Consider the following 18,280-nt stretch of genomic DNA (forward strand, 5'->3'; position numbering starts at 1 on the left):
CGCTGCGAACGCATCAGTGCGCGTCGCATCGCCTCAGGCCCTCCTCACACATCACGAGTGAGTTTTCCTCATCTCCGATCCCTGCCCACAATGTATGCCATGCAAGCAAGCAAGTAAACAACCAAGCAAGCAAGCACGCGCAACCCGCAACATTCCTCGGTCTCCCCTCCCTCCACCCTCGATTTTTCTACAAAAATCAACCCACCCCACCCTGTCTGTCCGAAAGCAGCGTCCCCACAACCCACAAGGACCCAAAGCAGCAAGCATAAAATGCCCCCCCAACCCCCCCCTCCAATGATCCTCTAGAGCTCCCACGGACGGTCCCAAGCCGGCATCGCCGAGGCTCGGAACACGCTCCCTCCTCCAATCGGCTTGCTTGTCAGCCAATGAGATCTGCCCTTCTTCTCTAGCCCAAAACCAAACGGGCGGGAAAGAAGGTAGACATAATTGATACTTTGGTACTTCTTTCGCGCGGCGGCCGCGGCACCCCCGTTTCGTTTCGACCCTAACTAACAGCAGATGACAGGCGACCGGATCGGCATTCTTATGATGAGATCAGTGCGTTTTCTGGGCGCGCGCGGGCATGTTGCGGGAGCGACCCGACTTAGGGTACCGACGGCACAATGACTAAGCCGCATTCGCTCGCACGGTGGAGGGGAACGGACGGAGAACCAACCAGTCCAGTTGCTGCAACAAAGAAAAAAGTTCCATAGTGATGAATGGGCAGGATAATTCTTCTGGTAGATTGTCCTTCCAAAAAAATTAAAATGTATATGGTGAAGAGGGGCAGGGCAGGGGAATGCTGCCTGAGGCGTGGACAACTGCGCGAATGAAATGCGTACTATTACGCGGGGGTGTCCCGAGCCGCGTGGGGTATCTTGAACCGGGCGCATTCTGACTATGATTTCGCGGACACAGTTCCAGACTGACAGCCAGGTATCCTGGTGGTAATCAAGTACCGAATAACGGAGAATGGATAGATGCTCGATGATGATAGTGTGACCAAGGCAGCTCGATTGTTTTTCTCGAGTCTTTTTTTTAGTACACAGTCGTAGAAACGACATCCACAGAGCCGTCCATCTCCCTCCCATTAGAGTGTGTGGAATGCGACGATTGCGGCGATGGCGACGAGTCCGGCGTGACGACCGGGGGAAACATGTCAATTACGTTGTTCGCGACCTGCAGTCGGAACTTTTGCGATAGATTGGCCAGGATGTGCTTCGTGAGCTGTCGCCCCGGGTGATGCTCCGGGAAGGTGAAGAAAGCCGGGCGTAGCGTGAACAGCAAGATGACGCCCGAGGTCTTGTCGCTGCGTTCGTTGGTCAGTCTGACGACTCGCTTGACCAGCAACGCGGCCAGATCGACCCTCTCTTTCTCCGACGGTCTCCAGGGCCGGGTGTCGATGCGAGACATGATCAGTCTGAAGGCACAGGCGATGACTATGGATAGTTCGTCGACGTGCTGTGTGAGGACGGCTTGTTGGCCCTTGAGGTGGTCGTTTGTTTCTATGAAGCGGATCATGTCCTTCTCTACGCCGTCCAGCTCTGCCCAGAAGTCCGCGCGTCTGTATTCGTCGTCCATCTCTTCGACCTTCTGCGTGCGAGCAGCGGCGTCGGATGCGATATGGGCCTTTTCGATGAGTCCTGTGGCGCGGTCTAGCACGTCTAGGAGCTCTGCGATTGAGCTGCGCGGTCGGGACGGGTCGAGCGGAGAGGCGGTGGCTTGGCGCCATCTCGAGTGTGTGAAGTAACCTTTTTGCTTCCGGACGCAGCTGATGGTGATCTGTGGACTTTTGTAAGCACTGAGTTCTTCGGGGGTCTCGCAGAATGAGGGCTTCATACATCCATAAGCCGTATGAAGTCCAGGACGGCAGGAGGTATGTCGTTGCCGGGACCCAGGTTCGCGTCTTGTAGGAATGCTCCTGCACCATCTATATGCATAGACCATCGTTGTCTATCTCGGAAGTCTATTGTCTGGGAAATCATCAGTGAAGAACAGGGCAAACGGAAGAATCATATGCCCACCTCGTAAAACTCCAACACTACCATCGTGTACAGAGACTTGGTGTCGAATGTCTTTGTTGCATGTCCAGGCTTCTGCAGATGGTTCCGGAGTTGCGTGACAGCATAGGTGTAATGATACTGTGCTTCCATGTACATTGCATGGTCTCCAGTAGCCAACGCCTGGTCAGCGTAAGACGTTGCCGTAAGTGCTCTCCATAGCATCAGAGAATCCCCACTGGCCTGAGCCACCGGCCAAATCCACTGGTGGTGACCCGACGGGCAAGCGTTCGCGATGAAGCTGGACACGAGAGCATGCTGGATACTGGGACCAGCCGACACATGCGATTCCGTAAGGGACGCGGCGGACAGCTTCTGGCAGATACACGACTGAGCCTCTGGCGACAACGTCAACGATTTGGAGTCGTCGGATCGATCTGTGGGCGGAATTCTGGCCTCGAGACTGGCGAGCTTCTTCCTGAGGCGTCGGATCTCCTCGGCCTGCGTGAGGCCTTGGATGTTCCCTGCGTACTTGCATTTGTCTGGCGCGCCTTGAAAGCAGCATGCACTGCAAGGGGTTATGCGATCACACTGCTCTTCAGATTAGACAAAAACATGCGGTGGTTTGTGTGGAGGAGGAGGGCGCGGAGTGCTCGCCTTTCTCTTCTTCTTGACACACTCTGTACAAGACAGCCTTTGCCTCTTCGAGTTTCCGTTTGGGGGAGTCATGGTCGTAGCGCCAAGTACCAAGTGGGCATGTGAAGTGGAGGGTACACGGTCTAGATAGGATGTACAATGCGAGCGAGATGCAAGTAGAAGTATGGCAAGCAGTTCGCCGGGTGCGCGTGACCCGGACCCCCTTTCCTTTCGAACCGAACGTGAATCAAGGAGGAGCAAGGCAAATTCGGATTGTATCCGCGGCAGTATCATGAAACGGACCGTTTGAAAAGACAAGGCCCTTTCATGGGATCGCCTTCGAGATCTGGATATCTGTAAGGCGAACGTTGCAAAAGCTTCCAGGGCCCCCGACGGGGACTAACTGGGGCGTCGACTGCAGCGGGGCGGCCGATGGTCCGAAAAGGGGCCTATGGGATGCGGCCTAGATGTCACCCCGCACGAGTACGTATAAATAGCCCCCCTAGCACTGGGCTCCTTGGCCTTTTGCGACCTATTAGTCGGCTATCGTGCTCGGTTTGTCAGGCGGGATACGAGAACCAGTCTAGTCCAGGTCGTTGAGAGGCGGTCAATGATGGATGAGGGATCAGACTGCGTCGTCATGGCCGTTGTGTTGTTGTCATTGCTATGGTTAGGGTCATTGTCATCCTTTTTTTTGCACAGGCTTCACGTAGGAACGCAAACCACCCAAGCAGCACCGTGTCACGTATGCGGCGAAATCCCCTCCATCGGCTCAACTTGTACCCATATACTACATATCATGGTAACTTATAAGCATATCGGAACCTTGCATGCAAGAATCCTCGGGAGGGGTCATCTAATCAGTCGCGGTCTTCCATGTACACACCACATCCCAGCATAGATCCAGAGTCATGGTAGAGCAGAGTGGATTCCCTTGATGAGCTTAACTTGAGCTTACTTCTGTTACCAAGCAGCAGGAGAACCCAGCCAGCACACACGACTATGTACTATGAAAATCAAGTTCTTGGGGGAGAGGGGCTTGACCAATCAAAGCCGTCTGAATGCTGTGGCTAAGTGACTGTGCCACGCTCCCGGAACTCGATATTCGATTTCCCACCCGGTGAAACCAAACCAAGCTTTATTATGCTCTCTAATTAGCCCACCCACAGCATAATCGGATTCCTCCTTTTGCCCGTGGTGAGAAGGCGGATTTGTGTCTTTGTCCTTTGATGAGACAGTGAGAGGACTACACTAATAACGTTACTTGCTACTGTTAAGGTATGGTACATGAATAATTTAGTACTGATTCTAATTGGACCATGCACATACTATATCTCGCAGGAACCGCGTCTAGCACCCTGCTGCCTACGCTTGGCCTGTTCCGACGACATTAAAGCACGGATCGCCCGCTCCGTCATCAAGAAGCAGTTACCCTGCGCTTACAGCGGTGTATTAGCGTCAAACCATAAAGCATACGAGGTGGGGCGGTTGGGATATGGGCATGCTGTGAAGAATTGAGGGGGAAGAGAACGGCCGGCAGGGATGGCAGGGCTGCACACGGTAATTGGACGTGGATCTTCATCTTTCTGTGAAACTTAGTCAAGACTCTGACACTACCAGAGCATAGGGCATGATCTGGCGAGAACAAATACTGGCCACTCTCGCCATGCACAGTCTGCAGGCAGGGTGAGGCCTGCGCAATCCTTGCACTCGGTGCTTCCGTACAGTCTAGACCCAAACCAGAACCAGAAGTCAGCAGTCAAGCCAGCCTCGTCTCAGATCGCGCTATGATGTGAGGTGCTAAACTGACTGTGCAGTGTCGAGTGCCCATCACCCAAAAACCCCCGAGCCAATCACGTATCGCGACAATTCCAAGTATTTGTTGATTGATTGCTCTTACGAATCTACCAAGATACACATTAACACAAGGGATGTAACTTTGTACCACCACCAACGACCCCCCCTTAGCAAGCGCTTAAACCCCTAGGCTCCTGATATAATCGAGCACATCGTCCACTGCGTCATCGCAGGCTTGGAGCTGCAAGCTCAGTTGTGCATTCTCCTGTCTGACAGTTCGGATGACATTGAATGCCCCCGATTGCTGCCTCAGACTGTCCGTCTCATCGTCGCCGAATCGAGTATGATGCATGGGCATCTTTCGACTGGTGACTTGCTGGCGACTTGGCTGTAATGAGCGTGTGGGTGTCAGAGACATTGCGATGGCTTCCTGTGGCTGTGCATTTTGAAGCGATGCGAGAGTACATGTCGAAGGTGGGGTGAGTGTGTGATGGTAAGAAGTCCAATTTGGTGAACAGGCTTCAACATGTGCGAGACTTGCAGCCGACGACGCCGTGCCCTCACTATCTGAGTCGAAGCCAGAATCTGTAAAGCTAATCGCCGAGTTGGACGTCCGCTTAGCTTGCCGCCGAGACCACGCTGGGTCGTCACGTTGGTCATATGAAGTTCTGCGACGTAAACGGGCTTCTTCCTCTGCAATCCGCAATTGTCGTTCCTTTTGGAGCTGCTGCTGGAGAGACTGCATTTCAGCGTCTTGTTCGGCTGCTCGCGCGGACATGTCGTCTAGCTGAATTTTGAGATGGCGCGAACGAGTCTCAAGCTCGTCACATTCCTCATCCTGTACGCTCTGTTCTGCTTTGAGTTCTGCAATCTGTTCGGCTTGTGAACGGTACGCGCTTTGGTAGCGTTGGAGCAGATTCTCAGCAGCTTCAAGAAGATCGTTGAAAGACGCAGGATCCAGTGGATCTGTTGGGCCGTGTGGAAACAGAGCATGCTGAACGTTTAGAGTTAGCAGCTCATCACTGCTATCTTCCGTGCGCGCCGGTTGCGAGACTCGAGGACCCTTTACACCGACAGACGGCAGTAGCCACGAGAATTTGTTCGTGGCGGATTGCGAGGTGGTTCGCCGTTGCAGCGTTGGCGCCGTAGAATTCCTCGTAGTGAACATGTCGTCGTCTGAATCTTCGCCCTCTTCTTCTTCTTCATCAACGTGAAGATGACGTGGTGTCTTCGAGGGCACGAGGCCCAGATTAACGTGTGCCGAAGCACCAACAAACAGCGCGCCGAATTTGCTATTACGTTTTGCGGAGACTGGACGGTCTTGCTCCTGGTCTTCTTCGGCGATCTTGGAGCCACGGAGGGAGATGAAGCTGGCGAGAGATTTGGTGGGCGAATGCAGAGCGCCTTTGGAGGTCTGTTGGATCGTAGAGGCAGCCTGGTTCACGAAGGGTCGGCAGTTGTCGAGGAAGGTGTTTGTGAGAGAGCGCTGGGTGTGGCTGGGTGGCTGGGTGTAGTCGTCGAAGGGTGAGGGGCCAGGCTGGTATCTCGTGTCGGTTTGGTGGAAAGCAGCGGAAGGAACAGATAAGTTGATGTCGTCAAAGTTATTGTCATCTAAGGATGATGCGTGGGAAGGGGTTGGTGGTGGATGTTGGCGGAGTATCAATCCATGTCCGCTGCGCAGGGAACAAGCTGTAGCACTGGAGGTGGAGTGATGTCGTGTATGGCTGTGTTGAAACTGGTCGTGCTGCTTTTGTTGTTGCTGCTGTTGCTGTTGCTGGTTCTGGTTCTGGTGCCGGTGCTGGTGCCCATGAGATGTCGAGGAGGAGGAAGGATACATGAGGATAGCTGGTGGCGGGGACGTTGACCACGAATGCGACTGACTGCAGATGCAGGTGGGCGTTTTGCAGGCGGTTGGAGGCGAATGCAGTAGCTTCTGAGCTGGCGCAGGTCGAGAACCAGATGAGTGGAAGTCGAAATGGTTATGATGGTGGTGGAACAATTAAGGAGGCTCGAAATTTCCGATAGAAGTGTGTGCTAGTAGACTCAGAAGATTTGGAGAGGAGATTTGCATATGGATTGGAGTGAACGAGTGAAGATACAATTGATGTGGTTGAGATATTCGTCGAAAGTGGCTGGGTGTGGCTGGTATACTGAGAGGTTGGGGTGTGGCTGGGGAACAAGCTTAGATGGAGGGGCAGGCGGTGTGGCTAGGTAGAAGTGTGGCATGGCTTGATTGGCTGGACTTTTGTCTGGGTAGGTTTCATCACGCTACGGGGTACAATATCTACCATGCATGGCAGCTACTGTATACTTAAGTAAATGCTCCATTTCCATCAAGAGAGTTTAGCTATCACACAGGCTAGACACTGCACCTAGCTATAGATGCTTGGAAGGTAATAATACTAAAAGTCCAACGAATTGTCCGTTCCTATGAGAAGCATAATCAACCCAGCTCTATGAATGACGGCGGATCTTGTTGATGAACCTGGCACCTAGACACGACCACGACCGACAGCTGATCAAGATCGCCCACCACCACCCAAGGACAAAAATGTCAGTGCGCCGAAGCGACTACGTATGCAGCCAGACACGATCGGGGAGAATCCACTCCAGCAGCACAGCACATCCCACTCATCACGAATGACGAGTACCCACCTGTTGAAGAATGAATGGGTGCGTCAACTACCTAGTATTTTATTAGGTAGTCTAAGAACATCCGACGACGTGGCTGAGCGAGCGGACGGTGAGAGAAGAGAGCAGGGGGGGGTGCTTAGGCTGCTCATGGCGCTGCCGCCGACGGGAGCACAGGGTCGCGCCTGCCCTTTTTTCTTTTCTTTCTAACGGCAACGGCCAGCGGCAACGTCAGCGGTCAAAAACATCCATCCCCCTCGCTCGCCCCAGAGCCCCGGATCCTGGTCCTGGTCCTGGTCACGTGGGATCTATTACTTACTTCCCAAACACGTGGCAGCTCTTCTTTTTCCATCAACACATCATTAATTACAGGTTCATAGCTGCACAGCACACAGCACAGCCGAGAGCCACCTGCAGCAAAAGCACAGACTATGTTTGTAATGTCCTCAATATTAAGCCATGCTCATACCGAAAAGAGAGAGATAAAAAGAAAAAGAAAAAAAAACATACTTCATTTATCCGCAGGCAGAAAATTGCCCCGAGGTATTGTGCATATCAATCATCTCATAATTTCCGCATCCTACGGTCTACCTAGGGTTGGTGTTTTCTTGGTGGTCACGCAGAAATGAAGCTCCTCTATGTGTGAGTGAGGTATTTCCCATGTCACCAACAAAGAGTTCGAACGAAATAAGCCGTCTTTCTCTTTAACCTATCTATCCCTGCATGCTTTATACCGAGCACTCTGCGTTTTTAATCTCCAATAAATACTACTACTACACACACACACATAGAGAATCTCCAGTAACTTTAGGGGCCATACCAGAGCATATGACTTTCTGGCCACGTCAATGTCCTTCTTTCTGGTCAGAGTCTCACGTTTTTGATATAATCATGTGGTCTGGTACATGTTTAGCTTAGCAACCTATGTCGGAAGCGCGTGCGTCGTCGTGCATAGATAGTTAACAAAGCTTAGTCGAGCATTTAGTCCCAAGCCTCTTAAATTAATACTTTCAATTTCGCGTGGTATTGAACACTTTAGCTTGAAACACGCATATTGCTACAATTGATCTGAGAGCCCTTTTGAAGAACCGGTACATCTATTCCATCCTTCGAAGCTCGTATGCACTGCCATTGGCATTCACTGTATGTGCAGGTCCGGTTACCCGTTCATGTCTGCATTGTGGACCGTGGTGCGATTTGGGTATCCTACGGTATCGACTCCGAAATGCGCAGCCTGCAGGGTCTCCCCGGCAAATAAGCCACGCGTAAATATGCCCCCAGGGTGCAGTCCCAATCAGGCAATCCGACCTCGATGCAATTATCAGACCATTTTTGACTCGTGGGTGCGCCGTGTATCCCTTGAGCCCTGCTGCCACCAACCAAACACGGCGTCGCAGTGACAGGTAACAAGGTACGCTTCTTGAGACTGTAGTGTTATTGTCATGGCTGTTTGCAATCACCATATGCGTCATAACATCACAAAGCCCATTCATCCTTGTTGTCTGCAGACGTCGTAAAAGGCTCATCAATGAGCCGCACGGCGAGCTCGCTGCAGAGGACACTGCACGAATAGTATTAGCATCACGTCCATGTCACATCGTCTAACAACACACTCACCATGACCCTGCCACCAGAGCATCCAGCTCTTTGACTAGTTTCTCCCTCTTCGCACCCACACTGGTGCCCTTGCTCACTTCCATCTCTACGTCTCTGATCTTTCTCCCTCTCGCAGTACCCACAAGCTCCACAACCTTCTTGCCCAAGCAGTCACTGTGGAACGCATGTTGGCAAGGGAAGACGAAGAATTGCCTTGCCAACAATGGCAGACGACATACGTAACATCTCTCACCAGGCTCGACGATTGCGTATCGCTGATCGAGGGCTTTAATGTCCGATTTGATATGCCTCGCCGTTTCCTCACTCGCATCCATCTCTTCACGCAATCTATCCATGTTCTGTGAATACTGCTCGAGTGCCTTGCAAATCTCTTCTTTAAAGTCGTCAATGACGACAAAATCGGGAAAGAAGGGAATGAGGTCTTCTATCTTGAGTAGGTCGCACTTTTGCAGCAGTTCAATGGCTGCTTTGATGCCCTGCGTCTGGCTGATGACTTTTCTAGCGACTGCGAGCCACAGCTTCTTCCGTAGGGCTGGTGTGACATCCGAGCGGTTGGCTACAGAAGTGGCAAGATCGATCTTGTCGTGCTTCAGTGCTAGATCTACTGCTTGAATTGGCTGGCCCATCGAGCTGTATATGTGTACGCAGCTCTGAACTCGGTCATGCTCGATGCAAAGTCGGAGAGCAAAGTCGGCGTCGTAATGTTGCTCAGAGGAGTACGACTGTTGTTCAAGATAGGTAAGAAGTGCCGTTTCATCCTGGGACCGGCTCGATGCGTATATAGAGATCAGTGTGTTGTGAACTGCCGCGTCTGTAGAGTTGCGCCGGTTGATCTCGTCCTGGAGGTAGCGAACTGCTTGGTTCTGTGCTAGAGATGTCGAGGTCGTAGTGTTGTTGTAGTTCAGGAATGCAGGTATGAGTTTGCGCGCATCAAGGTTTGTCTGTCTCATCATGATGTCGACCATTTCAGCTGGGGCATGAATCATCAACACACTGCTATATTTGTAAAAGATATCCGGATCGGTCTGTTTCATGAGCACATCAAGCGATTCCCTCCACCGCTCGCGTTGCACCCAGTATGATAATACGTAGTTGTAGTCGTTGATGACATTCGCAAAGTAGAGCAATTCCTCTTCGCGACCATGACTACTGATGATATCGTAGGTTGTCTTTCGGTCCAGATCCAATCGATATTTGGACGCAAAGTCTTGGAACTCCTTCCGCACTCCTGACAAGCGGTCTTGTGTTTCGGCAGTATTCATACTTTCAGAAAGCTCTGCCTTGGTGGTGATTGTATCGTCCAGTGAGTTCAGCTTCGCCATGTAGATCTCTACCAGCCATGTCGCCAACATGATCCGTTGCATGGTCGCAGTTTTCTTCATGTTTTGCAATTTCGTCGTCAGGTACCTTCGAAGAGCGTCTTGCTCTCCCGCATCGATGAGAGTCAGAGAGACTTGCTCAAAGGGTTTCGTGCTGCGCCCGTAAACCACGGCCGCCTCCATGTACTGGTTCCGTCCAACGAGATGATCACCATATGCAGTCGAGACAGCATCTCTATGCTCGGGCGTCTTTGCAAACTTCGAAGCAGCCTCGAAATTCTTGTTTCGAAGCATTATTCGCCAGATATCTCGACTTTCGTCTTCTACGACGATTTCGAAGATCGCTTGGGATGTGAACAGCCAGAACGTGTTCTTCTTCATATCCGCCACCAAGCCGAGTATGCTTTGACCTTGCTCCAAGACCTCTTGATCGAGTACGACTGTTTCATCTAGTCTATTGATAGCCACTAATCTTCCTTCAACCAACTGCAGGACGTGCCATTGAGTCAAGACCATGGAAGCGACATTATCCTGTGAAGCTCGCGGTCGCCCGGTCGAGCTTTGTGATGGTGGTATGACTGATCGTGGAAGGGTCTTGGCCTCTGAGTAAACTCTGTTGCCTAGCTCAGATGGATCAGGCGACGTAAGGAGCTTGCCATGAAACACCCCTCTCGACGTAAGCCAAGCGAACACCCTTTCCTCTCCAGCAGAAACAGAATCTTCTGGCGACTCAGGGGAGATAGCCAGGCTTGATACTGCAGCCTGCGAAGTTCCCGGAACACTGTGCACTGTGGGTGCTTCGCCTTCAAACATTCGAGAGTAAATCGATGCGCTGCCTTCGTGACCTGGTCTGCCGACTTTGCCTACGAAGTGAAGAAGCTTTGATTCCGTTGCCACGAGAACTCGGCGCGTGTCTTGTCTTCCCGGAAGAGTGTCTGTCCATATACCTGTAATTGCACTGTCCGCCCTGTATACATGTTTACAGAATCGCTCCTCCCGACGGTAAAACTCAGTCGATTGCTCGATGTAGAGCTCATAAATGTTGCCATCCGCCGCACCGATCAAGATTTCACGCGTCGTAGACGTCGGTTGGGAAGGATTCCAGGATATCGACTCGATGTTGACGCCCTTCAAGCGCGATAGAGCTTTCGGTTGTCTTGATTGTGCATGGAGATAGAAGTTTTCATTGAGTGTAGTTGTTATGATAAGGTGCGATGCAGAGGGATCGAGGAATAGTCGACGTATAATTCCGACTTCAGTAGTCTTCTTGGGAAGGTCGATGTCTACTCTTGTCAGTGTCTCGAGCCTGGAGGGACTACTATGGCTACTACTAACCATCTATGTCGGCAGGATTGCTTAGATCTATTCTGAGTATCCTGCCTGTCGTCAAAGCCAAGATGAGAATATCATTAGCTACCTGGGCTGCGACGAAGTCTGAAGCAACCGAGAACTGGAGCGCGACTCGCTCCAAGTTGAAGACTGGAAGCGCTTGTTCCTCATGGTCCTTAAGATTAGAGGGCGCAACGTAGCCGCTGGAGGATTCGAAGGCCATGTGGTCACATATGACACATCGCGAACCGGAATCAGCGTTCTGTGGATGTGGTGGTATGCTTCAAGCATGCGAAGCTACTTGGGCGCTACGTATGATGCGCGACCTAATTCGGTTTAGCTCTAATGGAGCCGTGCCTTGGTAACTGCAAAAAATGCGGGGATTGTATCACTACATCATACTTTTGGAATCAGACCTCGTGGACAGCTGGGATTCTGATTGTGGTGATGGTGTTTGTCTCCATGAAACACCCTGCTATGTACACTTTGGCTCCACACGTCCCGCAGGCTATCAAGCCATCAATTCTGTTCATTTAAGAGTCAAATCCGTCACAAGGGATGTTGCTTAAAGACTCTCAGTCTAGGTTATCAGTGCCCGGCTTTCTTATGTGTTTAGTATTATCATTTTGCAACCCGATTCCAAAGTGTTCCATTTCAGGTCGACTTCTCAATTTTTCTCTCGATGCTATAGTCTTTACGAATTCCATGGCAGTATGCGACGTGTCATAAAGCCGCGACAATATCATCACCACGTACCGTGCTCACGAGAACTCCACCAGCGGCCTTGACCTCACAGTCCTTCCATCCCTAGGCTCGATATCCTCTCTATCATCAGCCATCTCCCCACACTCGACGCCCGAGTACAGATTCTCAGGCCCGATCTCTACAGCAACGCCCTCATCAACTACAACATTCCATCGACGCAGAAGACGAGTCCACTCGTTCATCAGTATGTTGATATCTCTTTCGATGTTCGAAAGTCGGATGCGGTTGACATTCTTCATATTTTCGGCCGACTCGCGTCTCGCCTCGAGATAGTCGAAGAGTTCTTCCAGCTCCCGCATGTGCGCAATCTTCGTCGCGTTGGTGACATTGTCTGGAGGGGGCTGCAGCGCTATTCTCAGCAGGTGTGTTGTTTGGGCGGTGGTGATGGCGCTTGGCATTATGGACGACATGGAGGGCGTGGGGGTTTGTTCGGTTGAATCTCTCGTCGAGCTTGACATGGAAGATGGAAAGATGTCATGTAGGGGAAGCAGCGTGGTCGTATTATGATCGCAGCATTGTTTCTGCATGTCATGCGGCCTGCTGACGGTAGTCATGCGTTTGTCTCTGCGTAACAAAAGTGAATGATGTAAATAAAATCTTCACGCTCAGACGGAAACTCGTGTAGGCAGCAACATCCATCCATCGAGCTCCCAGATCCCATCCCTTGACTGATCGATGTTACACAAGTCCGGGGACAGGGGTAGAATGGAAAAACACATCGTTTTCATACGGGATACAATAGTACGAGTGGAAATGATTCATGCAGACGAGGACTTGTAGTAACATGTCTGACGCTATGGGAAGCTCAACTCTCCACCACAACCCACTCATTCCCCGAACACCAACCCATCTCATCATCACTCGGGCCATCAAGTATCTCGTCCTCAACATCGCTCTCCGCAACCTCGCTCCATTCCCTGTCCACTGTCCTCCACTTCTTCTCCTCAGACTTCGCCAAAGCCCAGTCCACAAGCCTACTCATCTCTCCTCTTCCTTCCCCTCCACCGCGATCATCTGTCCAAGAATACATGTCCCAGACACTGTCGCTATTCTGGTCCGCTCTCGGTCCATACAGCTCCAGCTCAGCAGCTCTGAACTCGGCATCGACGTCCCACTCGCATTCTTCGCCCTGGTAGAACACATCCCCTCGAGCCTCGCTCACACTTTGCGTCATCACCCCGCCCTTCAGCATCATGAACTTGCGATTGTTGGGGCCCCAGCCCTTGCCCTTGATTCTGCGTCCGCCGTTGGGAGATCCGTGCTCTAGTAGTTGAGCTTGCTTCCATAACATGTGTTTTGTTACGGCCTCTGGCAGTGTGTCGGAGGGGTGGTCGAGAAGGCATTCGTTGTGGGTATGTGACCTGGTGCTGGCTTGGATGGTGTCCATCGCGGATGTGTGAGAGGGGCAGTCGATCGGTCGAATGATCTGATTGTGATTCATATGTCTCAACTTGCCATATTTCACGGAATGCTTGCGGACGCGATCATGTTCTTTGGAGGGAGACCGAAGGTCTAGGGTAGGTTCAAAGGGAGAAGTGAGGTTGCTGTGCTTAGGCATCTCGGCTTGTTGGGGATTGTTTAGGTTCGTTGGATGAACCGTATATGATGTCTCGGAGGGTGCCGTGAGCAATCAAGGAATCCGCTTAACGTAACAAGCTATGTGGAATATGTGCGAGATTAAGTTAGGAGTCCTTATGCATGACTGTCGTGTGTGAACTGCAAAACAGAACAGTTTTATATTGATCTTGGTCGAAAGTTTGGACCAGAAGCGGGTGAATGTAGCTCAAACAACTCAGCTCACGGTGTCATGGGTTGAGTGAATCAGGTAAACAAGAGCCTGAACGCTTGCTTCAATGATGTACCATTACAGAAGACGATGTCCGTTTCGGGTCAACGTAAAGCCAAACTGAGGAGTCATCATTATGGCTCATCGCACGGAGGAAGCTGGAACTGCCCATTGACAATCGCGCAGACAAACATAAACTCATACGTTGTATCAGTCCTAGCCAGCATCTTTGGCAATGGCTTACTATCACAATCAACCAAGCTGAGGAAGCTGGTGCGCCACTAGCATGCACTGCCACCACATAACGCAAGGGGATTCCACCCGCAGCCTTCAGGTTTCACAGGCAGCATTAGCAAATCGGTAGCAGACTTCTTGACACTGCACTGCGTACGTTGTTAAGGGTGGTCATTGTTAAAGGCCAACAACAAAGCAGCATGAAAGCGAGCCAAGCAAAGGACAATGAATTGTCAGGGTATGTTTGTTGTCAGTGCTAGTGTTGGTCTAAACATCGCTAAAGGCGGCCCGGGGAGGGCAAGCGCGTCCGAGGGTCCAGGCTGGTTCCCGCCCCTTCCTCGTTCGGCCGCGACCCTTATGGCGATCAAGGCCTCTCTCTCTCTCTCTCTCTCTACCTGGATTCTGTGCTATTGATGAGGTTTTTGCCGGGTTCAAGATACAGTTACTTGCAGGATATATAGACAGGGTCTGGGCGTTGTATCAAGAGAACCAACATCGGAGGAAAACCTGCGAATCGCATCAGGCCATCCTAGCCCGATCAGCCTGTTTACGAATACGACCTCCACTCCTTTTATGTCTGGCTGGCTAGACGCGCGCCGACTTTTTTTTTGGGTGGGCGGCCGGGGGACGACGCTAATCCGTTACTGTAGGTATTGTGTATGCCTTGCGCGTCAAAGCAGATTCGCGGCTTGTTTTGGACAAGACTGCGCCCGCAAGGCTTTCTCCCCACTCCTCTCTTGTCGTCGATCTGATCTGCTTGTCGTTAATATTGTTGGTATCGTCTCTGTTCCACCGGTAATACCTGCCATCCTGCTCCATCACTTCACGATCGCGCCCTCAACTCAGCGGAGGACCTGTCACAAAACGTCGTGAAGACGCCCTTGCCCAGCCAGCCGCACGATCGGCTCTCCACCTGCTACCGCATTCATCCTTGGATCAGAGACTGAAAGCTTGAAAAGAAGAGAGACTCTATCAGATAATAGAGATTGTGATAATGGGCTTCGCCCAGATAGCTCAGAGCTACTCGCAGAAATGCAAAATCGTAGCCCACGTATTTCAAGTCCTCTTTATCTTCGTTGCAGGATGCATCACTCTCGCCATCCTCACAAAAGGCGGCTACGTCGGCGGTGGCACCAAGTACTTTCTGGCATTGGTGAGCTGTCTTTCTCCGTAATCTGAGCAGACAATTCGCTAACAAGGACCCCTCTCTGCAGTGCTTATTGTCCGTCCCTGCGTTGTTATATCTAGTGATGGTGCCCATGTGGCAGCGAACAGTACGATTCGCCAATGTATGGGCCTTTATTAGCATCGACGCCTTGTATACCATCCTATGGCTCGCCGCCTTCATCTCAGTCGCCATGTACAACTCAGCGGGAATAAGACAGGGCGCAAAAGACGCGAATCTCGACGAGAACGACGGCAACTGCACGACGTTTGCATACGGCTCGGAGGGAAAGTGCAACATATCACGCGCAACAGTAGGCCTGGGCGCTGTCGTCTTGTGAGTAGCTAGCTATACAGCGCAGAATACGTCGGAGAAGAAGCTGACCTTTTCCCCTCAAGCGTCCTATTCCTCATCACGACTGGCATATCTGCATACTGGGCGCAGCACTTCCACAAAACGGGCGAGTCTCCATTTGCGGGCATGGCCGGCGGCGTGGGCCCGAACGGACGCACCCAAGCCCCAGATTTCGAAGCACAGAAGACTGATAATGCCGATGGAGCCCACGAATGGTCCGCAGACATGAACGACCACGGAAGGACAAGCGACGAATACATGCTCAATACTTCGACGATAGATGAGACGCATCCAGGACGCCCCATCGATTGGAGCAATGTTGACGACGACACTACGTATCACAGCCCGGCTGGCGCTGGTGTTGGCACATATCGCAAACCTACCGCTGTTGACACGACCGAGTACAGCGGCTATCAGGAGCCTAGTGCGCTAAGCCCCGGCGGATATGAGGACTATAGACGCAGCGATGTTCCGGCTCACACGGCCGACGACCGAGACGAGTCACAAGGGTACAATGGATACGAGAGATATCGGGACGAGCAGCAGAGGAAACAATCACAGGGTGGGGGATACAGCTTCAGCTGAATGGTCGTGGCTCGGTCGAGCTAAAGTTGATTTCTGTAATGGATATTGTACAGGCGTACCACGACGGAGTTCTGGGCAAATTTTGGCAGCTCGGGGCAACCATCTCAGCCTAGCGATGTATTTTCCAAGATATTTCATTGAAGATGTTGACGTGATCCCATTTATTCCGCTGCGTGGATTTGAAGCATTCAATTCGAAGCCCGTAATGAAACTCAGAGAAAATCGAGAACAGCCCTCACGATTCGAAACGCCAACCCATGCACCGCTCTGTCTTCACAACTCATTTCCAACCCAAGCCGCCTCACTTCTTCAACCTCTCCGCAATCTCCTTTGCAAGCTGCTTCAACTCCGCCACCTCACCATCCTGCTCCAAAGCCTGCTGCGTCCAAACTCTCGCCTCCTCCACCCGGCCCATCTCCAGCAAACACCTGCCCCTCCTCCACCACGCCTTCCCATTCCCCGCCCTCTTCATCTCCACACTACACTGCGCATCAGCCGCCCCGGCCACCCAGTCCCGCAGCTGCATGTGCGCCTGCGCCCGATTCGCATACAGGCCCGCCACCTCCTCCTTGACCAACCCATTGGGTTCCCACAGCGGGCGCTGCAGCGCCATGTTGATCGCGAGACCATACAGCTTGATTGCGTCGGCAAAGGACTCCTTTTTGAAGGCGGCGTTGCCGGATTCGTGCAGTTTGTTGATCTGCGCGGTGCGTTTCGGGTTGACGGGGACTGGGGGTGGGGGCACGGTGTTGGGGCCGTCGAGGCTGAGGAGGGTTTTGTGCAGGGCGTTGAGGGTTGTGAGTTCGGTTGTGAGGGCGGGGGTTGGGTGGGTGGTTGTTATGGCTTTTGTTTGGGGGTCCATGTGGATGGGGAGCTGGGTGAAGGTGTCCATGGTGAGTTTGCTTTGTAGTGGGATGGGTTCCGGGTGTAGTGTTGGGCAGTGGCGGAGGTAAGTGTACGGAGTGTCTGGAGTTGTAGTGGGGAGGTAATTGTGGTCCCAAGGAGATGTGCAGAGGATGCCTGGGAGGCGGAAGATGTTTTTGAGAGGACAGCTTACAGAATACAGATTCACTTGATGCGCTCCATGTTCCGAGGATGTCCCAGTAGCACGGGAGAAGACAGCCAATTAGAGAAGCCTATTCCTGGTTTCGGCGGCATATGACTAAATATTCAGGGAGCTCGTGTATTTTTCATCATGATGATAGGCTATACCCGTCCCACGCACTTCGGAGTTGTAACCTCCTAAGTGCTCCCGACTTGAAATGTACATATGCACTTTAACGGTACTATATAGATAATATATTTAAATATAATAACACTACCATGCCTAAAGTCCCTTATATATACTAAAATAAGGAGGAGAAGGTCTAATCTACTATTCGTGACTTTCGGAACGCGAAATTTAGATTATTAGCGGCCTTAGCGCGTTATTATCGCGTTATTATCACGTAATATACGCGTCGCGTCTAATATTATAATTATAGGCTCGAAAATAGGCTATAGAAGTGCCTACTATAGAGAAATATAACTAGAACACGAGTACTTAACCCCTAGATAACTAGGAAGAAGTTACTAAGTAATAAATATATGGTATTAGCTATATAGACGTCGCTATCTTTATTTTATATATATATAGTACCGTTGAAGTGCATATGTACATTTCAAGTCGGGAGCACTTAGGAGGTTACAACTCCGAAGTGCGTGGGACGGGTAGATCTCATATACATACGCAGATGCCGCTGTGAGTTGCATGGATATTTGAATGCACGCCACACAACGTTAATTCACGACTACTCAAAACCGTTCCCTCATGCATTGTGACAGCTTTCACTTTTCTATCTTACACAAGAAGGTTGAGCTGATGCTGGGAGTCCCACAGAATGCTCTGCTAGATCTAACTCGGTAGTGCCATGACAAGCACGGCTCGATGCAATATCCAGTGACTTGCAATTCTCTGCGAACTATCCAGGTCCAAGATCGTGCGACCTAGCAAAAAGTATATAGAAAGAAAAGAAAGAGGCAGACACCATGAACTCGCACAAGTAACCAGGTGATCGCCTCA

General features: G+C 51.4%; 8 protein-coding genes across 8 annotated transcripts; 1 reads left to right on the top strand and 7 right to left on the bottom strand.

Moving 5' to 3' along the window:
- Nucleotides 1-652: 652 nt before the first annotated feature.
- EJ05DRAFT_518865 (uncharacterized protein) lies at nucleotides 653-2,729 on the bottom strand (the record flags this gene model as incomplete). The annotated part of the gene is made up of 4 exons (XM_033748713.1): nucleotides 653-1,782; nucleotides 1,842-1,973; nucleotides 2,025-2,568; nucleotides 2,680-2,729. 4 exons carry the CDS (start codon nucleotides 2,727-2,729, stop codon nucleotides 1,039-1,041), a joined length of 1,470 nt encoding a protein of 489 aa, XP_033598655.1. The 3' UTR covers nucleotides 653-1,038.
- A 1,653-nt stretch (nucleotides 2,730-4,382) lies between these two features.
- EJ05DRAFT_93437 (uncharacterized protein) lies at nucleotides 4,383-6,373 on the bottom strand. The gene has a single exon (XM_033750074.1). The coding sequence runs from the start codon at nucleotides 6,268-6,270 to the stop codon at nucleotides 4,612-4,614; it is 1,659 nt and encodes a 552-aa protein (XP_033598656.1). The 5' UTR covers nucleotides 6,271-6,373; the 3' UTR covers nucleotides 4,383-4,611.
- Nucleotides 6,374-6,718, bottom strand: EJ05DRAFT_93427 (uncharacterized protein). Its single transcript, XM_033750073.1, has one exon. It carries the CDS (start codon nucleotides 6,657-6,659, stop codon nucleotides 6,477-6,479), a length of 183 nt encoding a protein of 60 aa, XP_033598657.1. The 5' UTR covers nucleotides 6,660-6,718; the 3' UTR covers nucleotides 6,374-6,476.
- Nucleotides 6,719-8,540: 1,822 nt separating this feature from the next.
- On the bottom strand, nucleotides 8,541-11,552 carry EJ05DRAFT_493913 (uncharacterized protein; the record flags this gene model as incomplete). The annotated part of the gene is made up of 3 exons (XM_033746148.1): nucleotides 8,541-8,613; nucleotides 8,682-11,283; nucleotides 11,336-11,552. The coding sequence occupies 3 exons, from the start codon at nucleotides 11,550-11,552 to the stop codon at nucleotides 8,541-8,543; spliced, it is 2,892 nt and encodes a 963-aa protein (XP_033598658.1).
- Nucleotides 11,553-12,090: 538 nt separating this feature from the next.
- EJ05DRAFT_502669 (uncharacterized protein) lies at nucleotides 12,091-12,492 on the bottom strand (the record flags this gene model as incomplete). Its single annotated transcript, XM_033747296.1, has 1 exon — nucleotides 12,091-12,492. The coding sequence occupies one exon, from the start codon at nucleotides 12,490-12,492 to the stop codon at nucleotides 12,091-12,093; it is 402 nt and encodes a 133-aa protein (XP_033598659.1).
- A 281-nt stretch (nucleotides 12,493-12,773) lies between these two features.
- Nucleotides 12,774-13,833, bottom strand: EJ05DRAFT_93613 (uncharacterized protein). Its single transcript, XM_033750076.1, has one exon. The coding sequence runs from the start codon at nucleotides 13,650-13,652 to the stop codon at nucleotides 12,900-12,902; it is 753 nt and encodes a 250-aa protein (XP_033598660.1). The 5' UTR covers nucleotides 13,653-13,833; the 3' UTR covers nucleotides 12,774-12,899.
- Nucleotides 13,834-14,818: 985 nt separating this feature from the next.
- EJ05DRAFT_93498 (uncharacterized protein) lies at nucleotides 14,819-16,369 on the top strand. Its single transcript, XM_033750075.1, has 3 exons — nucleotides 14,819-15,267; nucleotides 15,329-15,615; nucleotides 15,678-16,369. The coding sequence occupies exons 1-3, from the start codon at nucleotides 15,109-15,111 to the stop codon at nucleotides 16,216-16,218; spliced, it is 987 nt and encodes a 328-aa protein (XP_033598661.1). The 5' UTR covers nucleotides 14,819-15,108; the 3' UTR covers nucleotides 16,219-16,369.
- EJ05DRAFT_478223 (tetratricopeptide repeat domain-containing protein) lies at nucleotides 16,219-17,258 on the bottom strand. The gene has a single exon (XM_033744412.1). The coding sequence runs from the start codon at nucleotides 17,108-17,110 to the stop codon at nucleotides 16,520-16,522; it is 591 nt and encodes a 196-aa protein (XP_033598662.1). The 5' UTR covers nucleotides 17,111-17,258; the 3' UTR covers nucleotides 16,219-16,519.
- Nucleotides 17,259-18,280: the final 1,022 nt, after the last annotated feature.

Source organism: Pseudovirgaria hyperparasitica (assembly GCF_010093815.1).
Source record: "Pseudovirgaria hyperparasitica strain CBS 121739 unplaced genomic scaffold EJ05scaffold_12, whole genome shotgun sequence".
NCBI lineage: Eukaryota > Fungi > Ascomycota > Dothideomycetes > Acrospermales > Acrospermaceae > Pseudovirgaria > Pseudovirgaria hyperparasitica.